Raw genomic sequence first — 24,807 nt, 5'->3', positions numbered from 1 at the left:
TTTCGTGCTTTTTCCCCACTGTATGCCTTTTTTTTCCCTCTGTACCCTAATAAGCTTTCACATGACACTCAGACGGTGGGTTACTACTCGCCTTTTCACGGCGACTTTAATATGCGACTTCTTTTTTATTTCGGGCACTGTGCGACTTTGTGAACTTGAGCTTTCGAGTTTCTCCGACACGCTATGTCACTCGATCAGCTTCCTTTTCTTGTTTATTGCACTGTTTAATCCAACAAATAATACGTTTTTCCTTACCTCTATATGGTATTCACTGAAATTGTTCTATTTTTCCTCGTGGTTTTGCCATTGTCTTTTCACAGAACGCTGAGCTTAAGGGCTATTTATATTGATTTACATATTCAAAGAGGCGTAATTCTGGGAGGAGTTGGGGCGGGACTGCAGGCGCGTGCGCTACTTTTCAGGCTGATCGGGATTTATGTAGCAGAAGAACGAAGATCTTTGCGTATGCGCAGATTCCTGCATCTGGATTTTTCTGTGCGTACACACATTCCTGCTTTTGTGCTTACACCAGATTATAGTGTGAGGTCTACGCACAGCGTTATACATGAGGCCACAGGTGTTTGTGTTGTCTTTGACCCTTACTCTATCCCTTTCACATAGCTTGAGTATATGTTGTATTCCTCTGTCAAAACATATTGTACAGAGTGAGGCAGAAAGGACGGACATTTTTTACAAAATCACAAAATTGTTAATTGTTTCTTACAAAGAAATTTATTGAAAGATTTGAGCTCATATTGAAATAGCATTTGACAAAATCAGGTGTGGAAAACAACATCTCCCATGTTGTGTCCGTTATCACTGATGCATTTTTAAAGACGTTCATGGAAGTTGGCCTCCACTCTTTTCAACATCGCTCTGTCCATAGCGCACCAAACCAACACTTTCGGGCTGTGCAGTGGTCTTTCGTGTAATTTTTTTGGATTTTCAGAAGCCCAATAACGGCAATTCTGTTGATTCACCAAGCCATTGAGTTGAAAATGAGCTTCTTCACTCATGAACAAAATGAGGTTGTCATTTTACTCAAAAATTGCTTCCATTTCATGTGCTAAGTTCAGTCGCTGTGCATAATCCCTGGCCTTCAACTGTTGCACAACGGCCAATTTGTAAGGATGGAAATGCAGGTCTAAATGCAAAATACGCCTTACCAAATGATTACTGAGGCCAAGTTCAGAAGAATGCTTACGAGCAGATCGACTTGGACTGCGCAGCAGGGCTAGTTGTACGCGTTCCACATTTTCAGGGGTACGTACCATTCGTGTAGCCCCCGGCGGTCTGTTATTCATTAGTGTACCTCGTGTACGAAGTGCTTTAACGCAACATAGGATAGTATTACGAGTGGTGACAGCTTTATTTCTGTGGATATTGAAATGGCAACGAAACTCACGCTGAACTGCGGTAATAGATTGTTGTTCTTGACAAAACAGTCGTACGCAAAAATGCGGTGTTCTATCGTCCACGGCTCCATGGCTTCAACTAAAAAGAAAATAGAAAAATGTTGAGACTTTTTGAACCTAACGCCACCTAGTGGTGAGTTCTAGCCATTTCAAAGACGTCAGTCCTTTCTGCCTCACCCTGTATGTTCAGTTTTTTGTTTATCTTTGAATTGTCTCACTTTCTGCAGACTGTCTAATGTTACTTGACTCAAAATATTTTTTCCAAGTTCACACTTCTCACACCATGGATTGTTATAATTGTGAGTTCAAATAACAGTGACACACTGTTTTTAAAAGTGACACACTGTTTCTGAAGAAGCAACACAATACTTATCTGTCATAGATATGATATATTCAACAACTTCAAGCTTCCTGTAGGTAAATTAATTGAGACATCACTATTTATTCTCAAGTTCACAGATGAACATTATCATCATTACAATTACACAGCAGAGCTTAAAATGTTTACAATTTTAAGAGAAAACAGCATCAAGAATACATTTTATTTATAAGACATATAATGAACAGCATACAAGTAGCAATCCATGTATATAAGATTTAAAAAAAAATAAATTTTATTTAACATGTCTGATTTTGATTTTTTTCTTTCTTTCATTCATGTTATGAAGACACAATAATTGAGTCTGATTTCAAAGTCTAATGGAAGGAAACTGTGGTTAATTTCTTCATTGTCTTACTTTCAGCTCCCGACTCATCTGACAAAGTGCACAATGAGGAATGCAGCACAACATAAACCAGTCCTCTGCAATCGACCCCTGGAAAAATATATTTTTAAGTTAGGAAACATCATTTAATTGACTTTAGCAGTAAGAACTATTGAACAAAGTGATTAGTTAATATTGCCATTACAGTAAAGGCCATGTTCAATTTGAAGCTAAAAGTCACTCAGTTCCAATTTGTGTCTAATATCTATGTCTCAATTTGTGTCTCTTATTTTTTATTTGACTGTTCAAATTATTGTTCAAAGTGTGTCACATATGAGTGAAAAAAAAATAAAATTCAATCTCTTAGTGGAAGTGTGTCATGATCGCTAGGAATTTTCATAGATGTACAAACAGATAGTATTTAATAATCAAGTGCAGATATTTTGGATGCCAAACATATTGAAATGGTACATGTCACCAAATTGCTCATCAAGTTTTAAGAATGTTCACTAAATTCAAAAGACAAAACAGACAATCATATGCTGCACACCCTGTCCATCACCATACAGTATTTTTCTTCCTTAAGAGTGTTCATCACTCAATTTTCAGCAGAGTTATGTTAAGAAATGTGACTGGGGCTCCTTCACACATATAGCAATATGCCTTCATAAAGCCCCATTGACTCCTCTTATCTTAGCCAAGTCAGAAGCTTTTCCTTCCTTTTGTAATATTTTTGTGTATTTGAGGGGCATTGTTGTTGTTTGTTATGACGTTTTTTGAGCTTCTTTAGAAAGCTAAATTTTCTCTTAGGTAGAAATGATGATCTATCTATCATATAGTGCTTTTCTTTATCTATCTATCTATCTATCTATCTATCTATCTATCTATCTATCTATCTATCTATCTATCTATCTAATCTATATACAGTATATAAAACAGTTCCATGACTGACTAACAGACAACGCACAGACCAAACCGCTGGACCTAAAGGGCTGAAATTTTGACAGTGCATTCCTATAATGACATGGATAACCGCTAAGAAAGATTTTTTTGAATTTCCATCCCTAAGAGGGTGAATTGGAAGGCGTCAACTACATCCGTTCTCTTGCCACTGAGAAGAGGGGCGAATGACACTGCGCGCATGCGTCGAATGAGGAAGGGGATGTTTCTGTTTCTGCCTGATGGTAAAGTGAACGACAGCCGTGCATCATTTGCGCGAGTGACCTGATGCTACACACTTCGGTCTGTAAATGATGACTGATAGATCACATTTATGCAGGCATTGCTCAAATCCTTCTATATAAAAGCGGTCGGGATTGTCCTTCCGTCTGTTTCACACATGTCCTGTCCATTTTGCAATGCACGATGGGATTTGTAGTTTCTTTTTTCCAGGTAAAAGATGATTTTGTACTCCAGACTGTGCGATATCTTCTTCTTCTTTCTTACTATATAAAAGCGGTCGGGATTGTCCTTCCATCCCGTCAGTGGAAAGCGTAGCGGTATTCCGCTTATCACAGACTTACTACTTGCAGCTTGCGGTATGAAGCGACATGATGTGAGCAGAGTTCTGGTGCTCCCATCATTCCCTTGCTTTTATGCGCGATGCGCTGGAAAAATAGATAAAATTATGTCTCTGGAAATAATTAATGTTGATGGAGTACAAATTTCTCACCGCATAGTAAATATCAGGGGGGTTCAAAAGGGTGACTTAAATATAGAAAAAAAGTTTTAATTTCATCACAAAAATAACAGAAACTACGAGTATTAAAGTAATACTGCTCAAATGCAATATAACCAAATTAATGAGTTTGTATAAAATATCAAATTGATCTGCATATTGAATTGCCTTAAGAAGTGGTCAACTTAAAAGTCGGTCGCCTTAAATGGCGGGTCAGCCTAGTACACAATAAGCCTGTAGAATAGTTTTGTGAACGGGCCATTTTGACTCCAAAAAACGATCAAGCTGTGTTCATTAATGACATGTTGCTGAAGTCCTTTGACGGAGAAGAAATGGTCTACAAGTCGATAGACACTGTCTGTAATGCAGATGAAGCCGTTAACAATCCGGCAGAGTTTTTAAATCCCTTTAAACCACCGGGTCTTCCATACCATAAGCTTACTCTGTGGAAGGGCACACCCGTAATGCTCCTTCAGAATTTAAAACCACCAAAACTGTGTAATGGCACTAGACTGCAAGTCAAAGCCCTGCATAAAAATTTAATCGAAGCCATTATTTTTACCGGGTGTGCTCAAGGAGAAAAAGTGTTCATGCCGCACATTCCTCTAATATCCAATGACCTCCCCTTTGACTTTAAGAGACTGCAATTTCCCCTCAAAGCATGCTTCGCCATGACGATAAATAAGTCTCAGGGCCGAACTTTCAAATACGCTGGCGTAGATTTAAGGGAAGATTGTTTCTCCCACGGTCAGTTTTACGTAGCTTGCTTACGCGTAAGTTCGCCCACGAGCCTGGTAATATTAGTGCCGCCCAATACAGAAACAAAAAATATTGTTTATAAGAAAATCCTCTAAAAAGCAATTAAATATTTACACTCACATGGCGTCAGAAGTTCCATGCGAAGAAAGTCACGGGCAATAACTATAACTTCATATATATATATTTCCGAAAAAAACGTATATTAAAACAGAGTCCCGCGCGGACGAAGTCGCGGGTAAAAGCTAGTTAATAATATTCTAGTTAACACTACATGTTAAAGAGTAATTTGTTTTTAAAACTTTTAGATATACTTTTATATACATTTTTTTGTTTGATGCGGTACTTGTCACATTTAAGTCATGATAGCTGTCAATGTTTTCAAGCTCACAATTAATCGAGTATCACAAGCAATGAAATGATAAACTGAGTTTTCTAAGGATATCAAATGAATCTGCATCTGAAGCTTCATTAAACACTAGGTATATTGTATAAAAATGTGCTCTAGAAATAAATGTTATTGCTGTTGTAGGTGGAAGACAGTTTAAATATTTCTGAAAAAGAAGTTAAGAAGATATTAAGGCTTAAAGTATTACATATATTCAAGCAGTCATTTTGCTTGCTTTGAACAAGTTTTGTGACTGTGCTCACTTTAAAAAAAAAGTGATTCTACTTCTTAAGTTTTTTTTTTTACTGAAGGCACACCACTGAGTTATGAAACTAACAACCATGAGAACAATAAAGTGACAATCTGTTTTATTACATTGAATCCCAATATAAACATAGATCTACAGTACATTCTGCTTAATGCCTTACTGCCATTGATTTCCATTGGTAGACAGATGAGATCGTAACACAACCCTTCCATATGGCATACAGTACCTGCAAGTGATGTCTCTCTCTTATTCCTGTTCTCAAGGACATCAAGGTTCCTGGAAGTAAAGGCAAGCAGAGACACTCTCCATATTGTTGAGATACAATGCATGCAAGCACACATGGCACAAAGGTACCCAGAAGACCTGAAACAGGGAAACAAGACATCAGTGGATTTGAATATATAGGCAGTTCTTGTTATTTGCATTCTACATGACTGAATTATTAAAAAGTTAATTCCTTATAAGAGTAAAATTGTTCCAGGTAAACCAATGGTACAAATCAATTTTATTAAAACTGTGTGATACAATAATGGTATGAATGTGCATTGGGCTGTGGTTAGCATGGAAATTAAGCAAGCATTAAGCAGCACAGTGGGTAGCGCTGCTGCCTCGCAGTTAGGAGACCCGGGTTTGCTTCCCGGATCCTCCCTGCGTGAAGTTTGCATGTTCTCCCCATGTCTGCGTGGGTTTCCTCCGGGTGCTCCGGTTTCCTCCCACAGTCCAAAGACATGCAGGTTGGGTGCATTGGTGATTCTAAATTGTGCTTGGTGTATGGGTGTGAGTGTGTGCGCCCTGCCCCGGGTTTGTTTCCTGCCTTGTGCTCTGTGTTGCCTGGGATTGGATCCAGCAGACCCCCGTAAACCTGTAATTAGGATATAATGGGTTTGATAATGGATGGATGGATGAAATAATTGAAAATAATCATGGTGGCATCACCACGTTAATATTTTATATTATTGTTTTCTTGAATGCTCTACTAAATCTTGTGTTTTTTATGTAGCAATGAGCATGTTATTTATAGATATGATACCACGTAAACACTGTCATTGTACACTATGAATCTTAAGATAGCAGCACAATAGCAAAATTATTCATACAGTATATGGCATCCGTTTCATTGAAAACTGTGGAAGAAACTATTATGGAAGATCAGGAGATGAAACATAAGACACAGTTCAAGCACAGGTTAAAAGAGTGAATCTTAACTGTCTGTCGCTGCGGCCAAATCACTAAACAAAGACATAGTCAAAATAACTTTGCACAAATTGTGACATCAAGAAGACTCTCAAAGTTATAGATTTCTAACCAATCTCAGATAAACAGGAAGTAAATGACCCCTGACTTTTATACCCACTATTCAGTTACTTCATGGGTCATGGCTGTTGTGAATTACCAATTTGTTAAATCTATTTGTTGACCCTCTTGTGGTTAATATTAATTTTGTTTTGTGAAAAGTTGCTTTTTTTCTTTTGCCTGAGTTTGGCAAATTTTTTATTTTGCCTCTTGGGAAAAGTGTATTATTATTGTAATATTTATTTAGCACGTCGCCATTTTGTGTTTCCGGCCTTGATGCCTCTGCTAGTTACAGGACCTCAAGGCCCCGTGGGGCATGACAGCTTACGTCACTGGTGCAACACTATAAACACACTGGCACAATGTAGCTGCTGGTATCCATGATTGGATTTAAATGTTTTATTTCTTGTTCTTCTAGTATCCAGAAGTGTTGCATGACTTTTTTGACTATGAATTTCTTTTGCATTTTGGCTAAAGCTGTTCAGTTATTCTCTTCTTCTTGGTTACAATCCTCCTTCTGTCTATGACTCATTTCCTGATGCTGTTACGGTCTCATCTTTTTCAGTGTTAGATTCAGATCAGTACAGTGTCCTCTGGTTGCCCCGCATAGCCACATGGCTGGCAGCTATACACCAGCCATCCCTAACCCAAACCCTAATGTCAAGATAAGAGAGCCAATATTTTTTAACAATTTTAACAACTGCCTTTAGTGTAAAATGAAACTTACATATAAATTCTCTTTATTCCAACCCACCTCCTCCAAAAGATACAACATAAAATAAACACTATAAAAATCCATAAAATTTTAAAGAAAAAACAGGATCATAACATTAAAAAGATATTGGTGTTGAAACTTTTGCTGTTTTTCTGTTTTGTGCATTGGATTTTGCTGTTTGGTATTTTCTCGTTCTCCGTATTTTGATTCCTTGCCTGTCTTTCATTATGACTAATTTCTTCCTCCTTTTCCTGGTCATACATCTCTGTTTTGGTTTTTGACAGATACCGTATATACTCGCGGATAAGTTCTCCCACGGATAAGTTGGGACTTGATTTTACAGTAAAATTTCTGGTATTTTCTAATGTCGTTGTATAAATTGAATGTGAAAAACTCATGCTATTGGTACAAGGGATTATGATATACTAACGTCCACCTGAGAGAGTAACCACGGAGCACACTGCCTTTTTTTCTACGCGGGTGCTGTAATGCGCTGTATCAGCGTGTGTTCCTAACCTCTCACTCTCTCACTCCGCTCTCTATTATGTCTATGTGACCACACGGTAATACCCAAAATATTCCGAAACAACGTTTGCACTGATTTGTGTTTTTGTATCTCACACCCTCATACACCTTTATTGTAAGAGCATCCCTTATTTACGATGGAGCGTTCGATCAGAAGAAAATATGAATCTGGTTTTAAATTGAACATCGTTGAAGTAGTGAAAGAAATTGGTAATTGCGCTGCTGCAACAAAATTTGATGCGTCTGAGAAACTGATGCAAGATTGGAGAAGGCAAGAAGATGTAAAAAAAAAAAAAAATTAAGTGTTGCATTTTTGAATGGACGTATAAGTCGGGGTCTAATTTTATGATCGATTTTTCGGGTTTTAAGACACAACTTATATGTGAGCATATATGGCATTTACAGAACACATACAGGATTTTTTTCAAAGTAAGACTTGAGATCATTTACTCAAATAAAAGTAAAGTTTTAAATAACAAGGTACTCTTTCCTTCATATTGTTACCCCTATTCCGACCCCAACTACCATTGCACACCTCAAGTTCTGTAACTTTTTTTATAATGTTTGTCTGGCACAGTTTTGTATTAAGTTATGTCCACACTAATAAGTTTTCATTTTAAAACAGGATTTTTAAATAATAACATTCTCTGTCCACAATAGTATTTTTAAATCATTTATGAAAGTGTCTCCATCTACATTAAAATGATCAAAGACGTATATGATGTAGCCATTCACCTACACTGGATGGGCATACATCATCAAAAAAATCATTGAAGGAATTGTAACAACACAAGAGCTATTGCAAAGCTCTTGTATTCTAAATTATTTGCCTTTTGCGCATTTATGCAGCATTCAAACTGTACAAAATACAATTTTGATGCTTACAAGTAAGCAGCACAACAAGCGTCATTAAAAGCGACTGTGTCCGCCATGTTGGAATATGGTTTTCTTTCATAAATGGTGACCAATCAGAGAATGAGACATTGTTATCAGCAGGCTCCATACAGTGACTGCATAATAAGGACACACAAATCAGACAAACAAATTAGAGTCTGCACTTTCTAAGATCTGTGTTTTTAAACTTCCACATTGCGATTATGAGCTGGCATTTTCAGATGTACATGGCTCTGAGGAGCATTTTCAAAGGTCTTCATTATCCTGGTTTAATAACGCAGGGTTAGTGCAGACAAATGGTGAAAACAGGGACCAATGCCCGCATTTTTTCAAATAAAACATAATAATATGGGTGTAACCTTGTCCCACGCAAACAATGGTGCAACATTTGCTGACTATAAAGGCATTTTTGTTGTTCATTTTGGTCAGATTAAAGGAGAGCTTCAGAAACTATTAGTTAATTCAACTGTAAAGTGCTATGACTTTTATGCTGAAACTCTCAATAAAAAATGAGCAATTCAAAAACATTTCCCAAAAATATGAAATTACTTACAGACAGGCAAGTCATCAAAGCACTCACAGACACCCGTGGTCCAGTCTGTTGTTCTGGGTACATTCATAGACTGTGGCTGTTTGTTTACAACATCCATGATGATAATCCTAAGAAACAGATTAAAGTTAACATACTTTTCTTTTTCTAAGTGTCAACACTTTCTTCAAAATGCTAAGATAAAATTAAGTAGATGATGTATTTATTAACATAGTTGTACATACATTTTCAGTACCCACTATTGTATCTAAGAGAGCCAATCAAACTGTAAAAATTAACACTTTGGGTAAGAACCGGAAATACAGTTTTTGGGAGGCTAAGTTAACAAATTTCAAACAGAAATTGTTATTGCATCATATTCTTCTTTTGGCTGCTCTTGTTAGGGGTTGCCACAGCAGATCATTTTTTTTCATATCTTCCTGTCTTCTGCATCTTGCTCTGTCACACCCACCAACTGCATGTCCTCTCTCACTACATCCATAAACCTTCTCTTAGGCCTTCCTATTTTCCTCTTGCCTGGCAGCTCTATCTTTAACATCCTTTTTCCTAATATACCCAGTATCTCTCCTCTGCACATGTCCAAACCAACTCAACCTCACCTCTATAACTTTGTCTCCCAACCGTCCAACCTGAGCCGACCCTCTAATGTACTCATTTCTAATCCTGTTCATCCTCGTCACACCCAATGCAAATCTTAGCATCTTTAACTCAGCCACCTCCAGTTGTCTCCTGCTTTCTGGTTAGTGCCACCGTCTCCAACCCAGATAACAAAGCTGGTCTCACTACTGTCCTTCAGATCTTCCCTTTCACTCTTGCTGATACCCGTCTATCACATATTACTCCTGACACTCTTCTCCACCCATTCCATCCTGCCTGCACTCTCTTTTTCACCTTTTTTCCACAATCCCCATTACTCTACACTGTTGAGCCCAAGTATTTCAACTAATCCACCTTCGCCAACTCTACTCCCTGCACACTCACCATTCCACTGACCTTCCTCTCATTCATACACATGTATTCTGTCTTGTTCTAACTGACCTTCATTCCTCTCCTCTCTAGAGCATATCTCCACCACTCCAGGGCCTCTTCAATCTGCTCTCTACTCTCGCTACAGATCACAGTGTCATCAGCAAACATCATAGTCCAAGGGGAGTCCTGTCTAATCTTATCTGTCAACCTGTCCATCACCACTGCAAATAAGAAAGATCTCAGAGCCAATCCCGGATGTAATCCCACCTCCACATTGAATGCATCCATCACTCCTACCACAGATCTCACTACGGTCACACTTCCCTTGTACATATCCTGTACAACTCTTACATACTTCTCTGCCACTTCCGACTTCCTCATACAATGCCACAACTCCTTTCAAGGCACCCTGTCATATGGTTTCTCCAGGTCCACCAAGACACAATGCAATTCCTTCTGGCCTTGTCTATACTTCTCCATCAACACCCTCAGAACAAACATCACATCTGTGGTGCTCTTTCTTGGCATGAAACCATACTGCTGCTCACTACTCCCTTCTTAACCGAGCTTCCACTACTCTTTCCCATGACTTCATGCTGTGGCTCATCAATTTTATCTCTCTGTAGTTACTACAGCTCTGTATGTCCCCCGTATTCTTAAAAATCAGTACCAGTACACTTTTTCTCCACTCCTCAGGCATCCTCTCACTTTCCAAGATTCCACTGATTGCATAATCAGTTAAAAAATTCATCCATTGAGTTATTGCCAGCATTTGAAACAATGACACACACACACAGTATGAAATTAAAATCCCAGTTAAATCTCATCTTGTCTCATCCTCTGAAACTGCATTTCCTGGTGAGGGTCACTGTTCAAGTTAAATCTAAAAATATAACTAGCTTCATTGTGATTCATCATATAGTCAACAGCCACAGAAAATGTCTGGGAAAATGTTTAGGCCGTTAAAGTCCTACCCTTCAGGAAATTACTTTAGGGACCTTCAAATCTCAGCCTGATATTATTCTGGACAATTTAGAGGAATTGGATGGACAAGCTTGTCAGGCTGAATGGATTATTCTTGTCACGACTGCTCTAATGTTCTAAGTAATCGGGATCCTGGATCCAGTTCTGAATTGTAAAGGGCCAGAGCTCATCTTAGAAATACTAGGTGAAAGGTAGAAGCAGACTCATGCTCAATCATCAGTTGGGTTATGGTAGTGAAACCAGGGGTAATGTCCATTCAGACTTGAGCATAAAGTTTATGCAGACAGTGCCAATGGCTTCAACCACAGAACTTTCTGTGAGGCAACAATGATAACTGCTGCACCACCCAAACATAAAAGTAGGCATTTACGATCCATTCAGAAGAATTTTGCCTTTTGAAATGGTGTGACCTTTCCACTGTTAGAAAAGGGATCGGCGTGATTTAGTTAGATTATAGTATTTAATCTGTACTTAGGTGGGAAGGACATGGCTCCAAGATAGACTCAAGTGACAATGTGAAATGCAGATAATATTCTACTGTATAGTCTCTTTCATATTTCTACTGCTACTTAAGTGGTAGTTACACAAGTATGAAAAATAATTGGTATGTTGCAACCAAAACGCCTGCAGCGCTGTACAAATAACTTAGTAGGTACAGAGAATGATGTCAAGTGCATTTCAAGATAGCACATCTTCAGTTTAACTCTGAAGTGTTGATGGGAAATATTTAAGACAAGAGCTAACAATCAGGTCTATCTTGTTTACATTCAAGGCACAATCACAGTAAAATATGTACCCTGGCTAATGCTTTTAGAAAACAGATGTGTGGGGAAATCTGTTGTGGTGACGTCAAGTACCATCATTTTTTTTAGCCATATGAATCAGTTATTGCAAACCTGAAAAATACACTGGTTTCCATTCAGAAATCTTAAAAGGCAGTGCACATTCTCCTATTTTTTTCAGTTACTATTTGTTCATCATTGTAAAACAAACTTTGACCTCTAAGCCCAACATGCTTACAATATGATAGGTTACAAGATGTCACAGAACACTGAATACTATATTTATAACTGCCTTGTGTTAAAAATTGAACTTTGTGTAACTTAAATGTAGGTGATTATAATTGCATGATATGGTCTTATAATTTACATATGAAGAATAATTAGAATTTACATCTTTCATATACTGAAATTGCATAGAAAGATCCAATTTTCTACTCTGAATTATCTTCCTTTTAATACAGCAGATGTGCGCTCCATTAGTTTCTGCTACAAAAAGCTATGTTAGCATTCTGGGGGGATTTTTGGAGCTACCATTTGTGATGTCAGACGTTCCTAGTCTGATTTTCATGCCGAGTTTTGGGAAAAATGCAAGGCACTTCTGGCTGACCAGGCTATTATTTTTTACTTGTATATAGTATAGTATATAGCATTACATTATAATGTAGCAAATTTCAGCATCAAATTTATTTTTGAGTTACTGCACAATTTATCATTTTGAAGACCTTTTCTGCAATATTTTCTATAGCATGTACAATATATGGCTGTAGAACAGTAGTTTGATTTTAGAACTTATTTTCGGAATTTCAGGTTTATGAAGTTTTCAGGTTTAACCTGTTAGGTTAGGTATAGTAAGTTAATGTAGATTTTTTATTTTATTCAAATTATCATAATGAAATTCTTCAAAAGATAAACTGGATGGTTTTGCAGTGTTTAATATAGAAGAATATTTTGTCCTACATGATGGGTGCCTAACAGATGCTTCGCCACTACGCCCCGTAAACTCCTTATTTATATGGAACATTTTACAAGGGTCAGAGACGAAAGTAATAGGAAAGTGAAGTAAGCAGTCGCTCTACTTCACCGCTCATCTCCTTTTGTCATTTTTCAGAAGAAAACATACCCAACCCACCTTTAGATTTTAGTGATGCTAATCGGGTTCCTTTCATTCCTGAAATAATTTGCCTTGTGCTTTGTTAGATATCCAGTAGCATGATGGGTATCATGAATGTAAGGTGTGGCAATATCTTTACATAACAGGTGAAGTGCATAACATATTTAATGGGTCACTCTTCCACACATTGTTAGCAATGTCAGCTTTTTTATCTGGATGCACGGGGAAGCAAACAATATAGGCTTAGCAGTTAAAATACACTTTTGAAATAAAACACAGAAGCCTTTGCTGTCATAATCATTCTCTGGCTTGTTTCTTAAAATTCCATATACTGTATTATCTAATATGTTTGTTAAGGGAGGCACAGTTACTAGTTCCCTGCCCTGGTCACAGCAACAATGCTGCATTTTCTTCTCATAATCCTTTTGCTTCAATGTTCCCCACTTTCCTCTCCCATCCCTAACATGTCTACAGTATATTGGTTTTACTGGCAGCTCTAAATTCACCTAGCATGATGGAGTATGGATATAGATTTGGGTGAAATAAACAGTTCTAGATGCTGGAAGAACCCTTGGATATATGTTATATGAAGGGTTTTTTAGAATATTAGAAAAATTTTGTTGAGAACAGGGCAGTCATCCCAACAAAGCTCCACCAAACTTATCCAACTAATTGCTGCAAAACATCAAGTTGAGTTTTAAATGTCCCTAAAGACCCACTCTTTACCACACTACTAGCTAATTTAATAATAATTCTTTACATTTATATAGCACTTTCCTTACTACTCAAAGCACTCTCCAAACAAGGAAGACCCGGAACACAAATTCACAGTCTCCTTATTGTGAGGCAGCAGCTCTATCACTGCGTTACCTGTGAAGATATGAAGTAAAATGACACCTTTTATTGGCTAACTAAAAATATTAAAATATGCAAGCTTTTGAGGCAACACAGGCCTCTTCTTCAGGCAAGATGTACATTTGATTAGGGGGCCTGAGTTACCTCAAAAGCTTGCATATTGTAATCTTTTCAGTTAGCCAATAAAAGTTGTCATTTTGCTTGACTTCACTACATGCATAATGGCTAACACAGTACAACACCCTAGTACTGTGAAGATATCATATTAGCTGTACTACTCATCTAAGATAGGTTAAAATCTATGCAATCAATGCAAACCTCATTTTTTTATTTGATACATGGGTTGTCCAATTGGTCTGGTATAATAATATGCAACTGCTCCCTTTCTCTTAAGACAGCCTTTTCTTTTACCTTCTACTCTTCCTGTTTCTCTCGGCATTACTCGTTGAACCGACACCTCTTACAGTTGAAGCGTTTTGCCGAGAAAATGTGGCAGTGGTCGCTACAGCATCGGCCCAGTTTATAGACTCTAGGCTCTAAACTCAGGCTTTGGTTTCCCAACACGTGTGTCAAAGTTAGCAGTCCTTAGCATTACCACTATAAACCTTGTCCACATTGCCCAAGTGGGTCCAAGAAAGTCTCCACCATGCTGCTCTTCCTGGGATATAACACTGGACAACAGAATAGGCCAATAAGGCCAATTTTCTTATTTTTAGTCCTTTATTTGGTATCATCATAATATTTGATTTCTTTATCCCTTCTTTTTCAATTTTTAAATCTAGCAACTGGACAGACTCACTTTTCTCTATGAAGAAAAACTTTCTATAGTTTGAGTGAAAAAAACCCTTAAGAAGTTTCCAACTGTGTCTCTCCATGTTGTTAGTATGTATTTTTCCTGGAAATCTGGCAGTTGTAGTTGGGCTCATTTTATTCACAATACTCAGTGATAACCATTGCAGCCAAAATATAAAAACGTTCATTTAAGATCTGTTCAGAATTATTTGGTCTTTTGTAAGTGATAAGATTTTTCCATTGTTACAAAGGGATCAGCTTGATTTAGTAGAATAGAATGTAATACTCAGCCTGTAGCCTGGTGCACAGGACAGGGCTCCAACATACATTGAAGTGCTATCTGTTTCTCTACTGTAAAAGCTCTTTTACATTAACACTACTATTTAAGCAGTAGTCACACAAGTATGAAAACTAATGGTTATGTTGTCAGCAAAATGCCTATCCCTAAGGTGATTTCCAAGTTATATTATTAGAGTGATCCGCTCTGCATTTTTCAGTAAAGATGAGACTCAGCTCAATTCCCAACTGCTTTAAAGCAAAGCAAAGCTTAACTCAGATGGATGTGTAAACTTACAGTACCTGCTTACAGGCAGGAACAGAAATGGTGAGAACAGTAAACAGACCTAATGATGGTTTTACATATTTTTTAATGTAAAGATGAGTATTGCAGTTCTTATGTCCATCTGTTTGTGAGTGAAACAACTTGGTTTCTAGAGGAGTGATTCTATTGCTGTTTGAGGAAATTATTCCTCAAGGAAATTTGCCAAACAATATCAGTTATTATTGGCAGGTCTGGAATTTTGTATGAATTTAAAAAAATGTAAATTAAAAAATGTAAACTTTAAAAATCATCTTTAACCAGAAACATTCTGTGCAACCTCAGTTACTGATTAATTTACTAATTCAAATTTAACTCAAAAAAGGTTACATTCGCTCATATATTTCCCTCTTTTACATGTCTTGATGGCAAATAAATTCTCAATACAAGTTACCCAAATGTCAGCAGAGTCATATGTGTGGCTGGGAACTCATCTTAATCTGCTTGATGATTTTAACTCTCCATTAGGTTTTCTTGTTTATAACACTAGGGGGCTCTGCCCCCTGCTCGCTTCCCTCGCCATCTCCCAAACGGGTGCTACGTTCTAGCCACTTTGTGGATCTGCCGCTCGTTTATGGGGAAGCAAATGTACAATTTAAGCAGATTATTGTTTTGATGGGAATTGTTACATATGCATAATAGAACTAACTATTTTACATTACAGTGAGTAATTAACCGTAGTAAAAAATAGTAAAACATAATAAACTGAAAGAAGATTATGTTTCAAGTTATGTTAGAGGCATTTTAGAGGCATGCGTTATACGGTTTCATTCTGTTTGGCTCTGAAATTAACACGCAAATACTTTTTAAACTTACACTTTTACTGTAAAACTTCATTAAAAACACATTTGTGAATGAACTTTTCTTCAATATCGCATTGAATTTTGATTCAGTGTTTGGACTTAAATCGTGACAACGCAACGTTAACTGCACGTGAGTAAATATCATTTCTTTCTCTCTAACAAATAATAGGACTTTTTCGAATGTTTGTCCATGTGATTTGTTAATCGTCATAGCAATATCTATTCTAACATGAAACTGTAAATGTTTTAATATGAATGGCATATCAAGATCTCCTTTGGTGTCTAATGTTATCTGCAGAAGATGTACTACATTACCTTTCTTGTCACCTGTTAAAATTTTACATGTCAGAATTGTTCGACAACATAGTCTATTGATACGCATTTAACCAATTTGCCGTGTAACCGATTGACAATTTTTGCGTTAATTTGTGTGACTTCATTGTTTCTCATTGCTAGGAATACCTGTGTATTCATTTCTTCTGTTGATAACCCTTTGGGATGAAATTCTTCAATGCAATTAGGACATAATAAGTCTTCTTTTATTGGGAACAAAGTGAGGAAAACGTAATAATTTATAAGAGCTGAGAGGGCAGGAACTGTGTCTGACAAAAGCATTCACATGAATGAGAGGTGAGAGGACCGTGGGTGTGGTTCAAAATAGTCGAGAGGAGACCGTGGCTTGAAAAAATCTCTTGCCGATAGTCTTCTCTCAAGATTTTCTTTTTTAATAGAGAGATGTATTTATAAAGTAGGAAACACAATTATCTATAGACCCTACACAACCAAGAACTAATGAAAGTACATGACATTGACATCTGATGTCTATTAAAGATATGTCAACAGCAACAACAACATGCATCTATACAGAGCCTTCCAATACAAAATATATTTCAGGGTGCTTTACAAATGGTATTCAGTGAAAAAAAAAAACAATAATCAAATAGGATCAGATGATCAATGGGGAGAGGGGAAAAAGCAAAAATGGAGTAAAACCTCTGGAGCTCTATGATCAAATGCCTACCCAGGCCACCCTGGGCATTCTGTTGTATATCTAAGATACAAAAAAAAAAAGAAAAGAATAAAAAACAGAGTCAGCCAGCACAGACATCATCAAGGACATGACTTCAGTGTTCCACCAGTGAGAGCCTTTTAATCTTGGTTTTTAATTGCACAATATTATAAGACTAGCATGGCGAAACATCCTCTTAGTACAACAGGCACAACGTTTTTCTGTTTTGATCATGTCATGCATTTAGCAACCTCTGTTCACCAGATATGGCAACCCTTAAATTCATCTTCCTTTGTGCTTCTTGTTGCTTTATTCATTGGACATTGCAGCCCTCTAGTAGCCAACTAAAGATTCAATTTTTGTCCACATATTAAGAACCATTTCAGATCCTGGCAAACTAATTTCACATGCAAAGAATCTTTCTCAGAATAAAATGGTTGTTTGTCAAGCAAGTGTTCTACAAGGGATTATATAACTCAATAAAGTGCCATTTTATAAACTTTGTTTTGGGAATTGTAAGGGCAGTAGTAACACTTTCCCCAACTATGGGAGCAAACTGAATGATAGAATCCTACACTAAAACTTCCAGACAAATGGACATAAGCAGAGGAGATGAGTCTTCAAAGTGCTTATCACTAAGTGCTCTACACTGGCTTCTTTATTCCTGATTCTCCAGGTAGGTCCTCCACCCATTCTGAGAGTCTTTAGGATACATAAGAAACTCAAGTTTGATCCGCAGATGTTACATTATACTCTACTAGCACATGAAAATACATTTTATTATCACTGTTATCTTTAATTGTTACTAAAATAGTAAATAAATACAAATAAATAACTTTGTCCTTGATGAATTAAATGTACAAAATGAAAAATCAAATACTCTGATTGTCCAAACACTTTGATAAATCCTCAGCTACACCTAAATGTTATGCTGGTCCTAACATTGCATGTCAGTTTGATCGTTCTCTACTTCTTTGTGTGTGTTTTTCCACCAATTGACTTCTCCTTTATGCTTCACAATGGCATGCCTTTTAGCTTAATTCTATATTCCAGACTGTCCCAAAGTGTGGGTGTTTCATGAGGATACCACTGTTAGTTTTTAATTTGTGTGTCTGATGTTGCCAGAACAAGCTCCAACCTGGCGTTCCTGACCCCAATCAAGCAGAGGGATAGATGGTTACCGTTAGTTTGTTATTGTTTCTCATTGGTTCATTCAGCTAATGCAGTGGTTCCCAACTTTTTCAATGCCCAGCACCCCTAGAAAATGTTTCATGTTCTCACTTTTATTATAAGTTATATCACTTTTGAAGATAAAGGAGTCCATTTTCTCATTTTTGAACCATAAATTGAACCTTATACAGTACTATGGGTAAATAAGTTGAATTAAAAAAAATAAGCTTTTAAGTCAGTGCATAAAATTTAAATATAAATTGACCAACTTACCTTTATAAATCTGAAAAATTTTGTAAATGTGTCCCCTGAATTGATCAGCCAGGGATTGGAGTTCACCCGCTAAGCATTAAGCACGGCAAGGAATGAGCCAACGATCAACAATCAAGGAGTTTGGGGGATTAGAAATCCCTGTGAAGTAACGGGTACTGGCATGCCACTAAGCAATGAAACACAGCCAACGAACTTTGTCTCACTGCATTTCACTGCACAGTTAAAACTGCTGCACTACTGCTGGGATCGCCAGCAGGAGAGATGAGCTGAGAATAAGCAGCATCAAATTCAGTCCCCCTTGTACTACCCAAAAATGCCTATCAAACCTTGAAATCATTGGCACTTCTTGATCAGGGCTTGCACAGAAATTAATACCAGCCCTACTGTACCTATTACTGCAAATTACAAATTCTGTTTTCTTAAACAAAGTTATTCACATTTTCAGACACCCCAACTGCAGGTTCCTCATGAGAATCCACATTTCTGCGGCTCATTCACAGGTGACAATTGCACGCACAATGTTTGATTCTTTTCATATCATAGAACAGGAGCACCAATCAATACACAACCTACAGTACACATGATGGCACACTGCAAGACACCGATTAAACCATTGCCTTGGCAAATCACAATACACCCTTACTCTTTGTCACAACCCTTGGAGGTGTGGGCATCTAAGGTTGGAAACCCCTGTACTAATTGAAACCGGAGATTCCAGAAAATAATTCATGTAATGTCAGTCATTTTCTAAATTCTGAACAGGGTCATGGCGGGTGATGGAGCTTATCCCAGGTAGTATAGGGCGTAAGGTAGGAACAAATTCTGGACAAGATGGAAGTGCATTGCAGGGCAACACACATACACACCATACACACACACCATCCACTCACTAGGACCAATTTAGTATTGCCAATAAACCTAACTTGCATGTCTTTGGACTGAACAGTAGGAGGAAACCGGAGCACTTGGAGGAAACCCACACACACAGGAAGAACATGCAGACTGCTCACTGGGAGGACCAAGAACGCAAATCCTAGTCAACTTACTCCGAGGCAGCAGTGTGGGGCGCCCATAGTTATCTAATTCTTCAAGGCAAACCGCTAATATCACTTTCCAGTTTACAGAGGCTAAGCATTATCTGTTGTGACACAACTTACTGACGTAAGAAAATGATGCATTAATAGAAAATACTTGAGAGGCACCTTAAAAATAGAAAATGTGAGCAACAGGAGAAATTGTTCATGTATCCCAAAGTGCTTCCTTTAACACAATGTTTCCCATTAGCACATATTTCACATTAGAAATATCACAAGGCACACCCCCAAACAAAAATGTCACAAAAAGTGTATTTATTGAAATTTAATGAAAATCTAGTCTCAATTTACTTACTCAGTGTGAAACCTGGGCCTGTTTAATTGGACACAAAGCTGATATTTTCTCAGGAATTTAAGAAAGACACACACAAAGATCTTCCTCAACAGCTCCGAGTCTCTCTCTTTTTTCCGTCTTTATAGCAGTCATGCTTGACAAGCCCACCTCGCATAGATAGGTTGTGGAGAAAGGGAGCAGAACTGAAATAGCTTTGTTTGCAAGAATGGGGAACTCCTTGGCAGCAGTCAGCCAAAAACTGTCCAAAGGTAGATCAGCAAAGCTCAGTTTTAGACCACGATTTTGTCTCAGTTCAGTTATTTCTTCCTGCTCCTGCAAATACAATGTCGTTTCCAACTGCAGTTGAGCTGTATGGGTTCCTAACCCAGAAAAGGCAATCAGTGGAAAGCGAAGGGAAATAACACGACAACTTCTGCTCAAGACTTTGCAGATGTTTACCTATTGTCTCACATAGTGCAGCACTGTTGACACCCTGCCATTTCTGGGTGTGTGGGAACATGTTAAGGTTAGCACTTTCGACATGTTGTTTCCAGAGCTGCAACTTTGAAAAAAATCCCTTTATTTTATCTGTACTTGTAAGCAGGTTTTCATTTCCGCCTTGCATTCGTGTGTTCAGGTTATTCATATGTTGAAATATATGTGCCAGTCTTGCACACCACTCGTTACTTGAGAGCAACTTAGCGTTATCATACTTCTGATTTGTCAAAAATGCACTTTAAGTTCTTCCAGTAGATCATACACACGGGCTAAAACTTTGCCACGGGACAGCCACCGGACCTCTGTGTTTAGCAATAAGACTTTATGTTGCGCTCCCATTTCCTCACACAGTGATTCGAAAATGCGACTTTTTACAGATCTCGTCTTCACAAAGTTTATCACGCGTACAACATCGTCCAGTACAGCAGTTAGGTCTGCCGGCAATGTCTTGGCAACGGCTGTTTCCCGGTGCAGACAACAATGCGTCGCAATGACATCTGGATGTTGCTCTTTCACTCTGTTTAAAAATCCTTTGTGTGCCAGAGCATGGCAGCTGCTCCATCGGTGCAAACACCTACGCAGTTTTGCCACTGAAGTCCTTCTTGTTCAAGGCACTCTGACACAGCTCGAAAATTGTCCTCTTCTGTTGTTCTTTCTGGCAATTCCTCGCAAAACGGAAAGTTTTCTCTGATGATGTCTCCATGTACAAAGCGCACATTTGCCATAAGTTGTGCATGTCCACTGATATCCGTGGATTCATCGATTTGCAATGTAAATTTGCCACTAATACGCAACTTTTCCAAAACTATATTTTCAATGTCAGCAGACATGTCTTCATTACGAAATTGGATTATTTGAGAGAGGGACTTGGGCTATTTCTTTAACAGCGCCAGGGCCGATCATCTCTTTTAAGATAATTTTGCAGGCAGGCAGTATTAATGTCTCTGCTACGGTGTGTGGCTGTTTAGATTTAGCGATGGGTTGAGCAACTTGGTAGCTAGCTTTAAGTGCTTTCTCACTCGTGTTGGTTGTTTCCCATGTTAACGTTGCCTGTTTCTCAGTCTATTCACGCAGTTGAACAAAATAGATAGATAGATAGATACTTTATTAATCCCAAGGGGAAATTCACATTATCCAGCAGCAGTATACCGATACAAAAAACAATATTAAATTAAAGAGTGATAAAAATGCATGTAAAAGCAGACAACAACTTTGAATAATAGCATTTACTCCCCGGGTGGAACTTAGAGTCGCATAGTGTGGGGGACGAACGATCTCCTCAGTCTGTCAATGGAGCAGGACAGTGACAGGAGTCTGTCACTGAAGCTACTCCTCTGTCTGGAGATGATCCTGTTCAGTGGATGCAGTGGCTTCTCCATGATTGACAGGATCCTGCTCAGCGCCCGTCGCTCTGCCACAGATGTCAAACTGTCCAGCTCCCAGCCTACAATTGAGCCTGCTTTCCTCACCAGTTTGTCCAAGCGTGAGGCATCCCTCTTCTTTATGCTGCCTCCCCAGCACACCACCGAGTAGAAGACGGCACTCGCCACAACCGTCTGGTAGAACATCTGCACCATCTTATTGCAGATGTTGAAGGACGCCAACCTTCTAAGGAAGTATAGTCCGTGTTCTTGTTTTGAAGTGATGGGTGTTTTATCTGGAGATGGCGTTTAAGTTTACTTGGAACCATGGCACTGTTTGACATTTTTTCCCCGCACACCAGGCATTGCGGAATTGACTCGGTTGGTTCCCCAGTATAAGTGAATCCACTGGCAAGATAACTTTCATTGTATTGTCTTGAGCTCACTTTTTTTTTTTGTTTTCTTCTGACCACTAATCATGCTAGGGCCTTCATCTGTGTCGGAATTTTCTCCAAGACCCAAGTCAGATTGACTACTTTTTCTTTTCAAATATTTATCAATTGCTATTACCTGCGGCGTTGTCTCACTCGCAGCATGACAATGTACTTTCGTATTTCATCTTCGTCTTCTTCTGTTTTACTGGCGATTGGCAACCCACTTAATTGGAGCAAGAAGTTGTACTGCCCTCCAGTGACAGCAGAACAAACAGGCAGCCTTAGAGTAGCAATCAGGTAAAGTTGGATAATCTTCCACTGCACACACATATGACTTCTCACTCATGTGCCGCGGCACAGTGGTTGGGAAACACTGCTTTAACCAATCGATCCATCTGTCTATGGTTATTACTACTACAATTATTGCTACTAATAATCAAAATGTCGCTAGCTTTCTGCTGGCTGGTTATGTAGATCACTGAGAAATTTCTGGCTAACGGGCACCTTACCAGAAAGGCACTTAACATTTTTATTGAAGTCGACCTCAGACTCTCACTTTGATCGACTTCGAGTATCCTCAGAAGATTTAACACATCACATCTGGACATATGATTCGGTATATTGTACTTGAAGTCCTTTCCGTCTTTTTTTTATCAGTGTGTTTACGTTTTATGTGATTGTGGTAAATAAATGTAGGCTACTAGTACCAGCCCGATGTAAACTAAAGGCGTGGTTTAGGCCATGGATAAAAATCGCAGTCTCTGTTAACACAAGAACTAAACTCCGAAGGAAGTTTCCGCTGGGAATATATAAGCACTTAGTCTTCAGCGCTCTCCACCGTGTCATTACTATTGATAATTAATTCTGACTAAAAGAACGTGGGCTGCTGTTATCTATCGTAATAAAATGTCCCGATTTATTCAGAATTATTCTAATCTATTTGTTACACTTAAACAGATATAAAAACCGTCCATATTTCCAGTGACTTATTTTTAAATCAATCCATGAATTTTTGAAAACCACTTAATCCAGTTAGGCGTCGCGAGGACCGGGTGTCTTTTCAGTTTGTGCGGCAACAGGGAACCACGGGTTTGAAGCCATCGCAGGGTGTGGGTACATTCCCACACTCGCTTATTACTTAAACTCACGAGTGACGACTGCTTGAGTTAAACCGGTGCAGACTTTATTTCTAATGCTAACTGATTACGACACCGGGGAGCATCGTGACGGAGCCTGTCAGGACAGTTTCCAACCCAGAATAGGGATAAATCCAGGATGGAACGGCAGTGAACCAATTAATATACGGTATATACTGTAAATAAGTATAATGTTATAATGTGGTATAAAACACCTTGTAGAAACATTATTTGCACTAAATAAAATAAGAATCTATATATTAATCCTTCGATAATATTTACGCTTGTGTTATTTATTCATGGACTAATTTATGACCCGCATTAACGGAAAACTGTACATGGGAAGCCGAATAGCCATCCGTGCTAAACGTCTTATCCCCTTATTTCCATAATCTGTATTTAAACAATTGGTTTTACAAAGATTAACAATTAATGCAATATTATTATACTTATTAAAAAGTACCTTATTTGTAATTGATACCAAAATGGAAGAGCGAAAAAAAGATTTAACTGCATTATATTTTACAATTTAAATATAAAAATGCTAATCATGTTTTCTTCTGCACAAGCTTTTTTAAAAAAAAAAAAAGTGGTGCAATTATTTTAAAAATAATCCTGATTAACAAGTAAACAACAAAGTACATGCTTATAGTTACTAAAAACTCTCTTTTTTTAAAATACCCCATATGTCATTCGCTCTTACCTTCTTCTGTAAGTGGACTGAATCTCAATTGGGATTTGAAGGATACATCCATTTTATATTCAGAAATACAGTGACGTTGAACGTATCCATTCCAGTTTTTCTGGTTTGTCTTTTGATGGTGTAAAGATGTCAGGCACGTCGCTGTTTGTTTTCCTAGTATGCATTGTATTTTCTGGAACCCCTCCGAACTCAATCTAAATGCTGATTTTCCTCTTTTTAACAGAAGCGGCAGTTTGGTTGAATGATGTGGGTGGATGGATGCATGAGGTAGTTTGATGGTGTTGAACAACCTCATTGCAAAGAGAAAGACAACATCTTATATATATTATTTTAACAGGAAAAGAAAAATACAGTATTCCTTAAATGCACAGTAGCTTAGACGCTAGCACTTTCACATTCATAGCATAGGTGGAGTCTTGGAATTGGTGGGGCTTGGCTGCATTGTCTGGAATGCTTTCATGTAAACAGGGTGTGAAGTTCAGCTCTGATGGGGAAGCAGGGTGCCATATGTTAGACACAGGGCAGTGTTATATATTAAGGATAAACCCTTATGGAGATTCATGGACAACAGGCTCCACTAAGGGAGGATTTGCTCTAAAGACAGAGTAGCCCATTGGCATGGAACTACAGTAAGTTCAACATTATTGGCAATGACCTTCATACTGCTTACAGTTTGAGCTTAAAATTCCCTTCCACATTTTAAGTCGGTGAACTTGGAGTCAAGAAGAGAACTGGACATGGTTGGAGGAAAAGAGGCCAGTAATAGTGGTTGAAA

General features: G+C 38.1%; 1 protein-coding gene across 2 annotated transcripts; it reads right to left on the bottom strand.

Annotated features, from left to right (window-relative positions):
- Window positions 1-1,827: 1,827 nt before the first annotated feature.
- Window positions 1,828-24,123, bottom strand: LOC120532684 (cornifelin-like). 2 transcript variants are annotated; one of them, XR_005634341.1, is made up of 4 exons: window positions 19,922-20,822; window positions 9,190-9,296; window positions 5,436-5,572; window positions 1,828-2,230 (listed from the first exon to the last, which is right to left on the bottom strand). XR_005634341.1 is itself a non-coding variant. In XM_039758954.1 (4 exons), exons 2-4 carry the CDS (start codon window positions 9,284-9,286, stop codon window positions 2,141-2,143), a joined length of 324 nt encoding a protein of 107 aa, XP_039614888.1. In that variant the 5' UTR covers window positions 9,287-9,296; window positions 24,033-24,123; the 3' UTR covers window positions 1,828-2,140. The 2 variants fall into 2 exon arrangements, 1 of the variants encoding a protein (XP_039614888.1); XM_039758954.1 differs by lacking the exon at window positions 19,922-20,822 and adding an exon at window positions 24,033-24,123.
- Window positions 24,124-24,807: the final 684 nt, after the last annotated feature.

This window comes from Polypterus senegalus, chromosome 7 (assembly GCF_016835505.1).
Source record: "Polypterus senegalus isolate Bchr_013 chromosome 7, ASM1683550v1, whole genome shotgun sequence".
NCBI lineage: Eukaryota > Metazoa > Chordata > Cladistia > Polypteriformes > Polypteridae > Polypterus > Polypterus senegalus.
The sequence above is the reverse complement of the archived record's forward strand: the minus strand, read 5'-3'. Positions and strand labels throughout refer to the sequence as shown.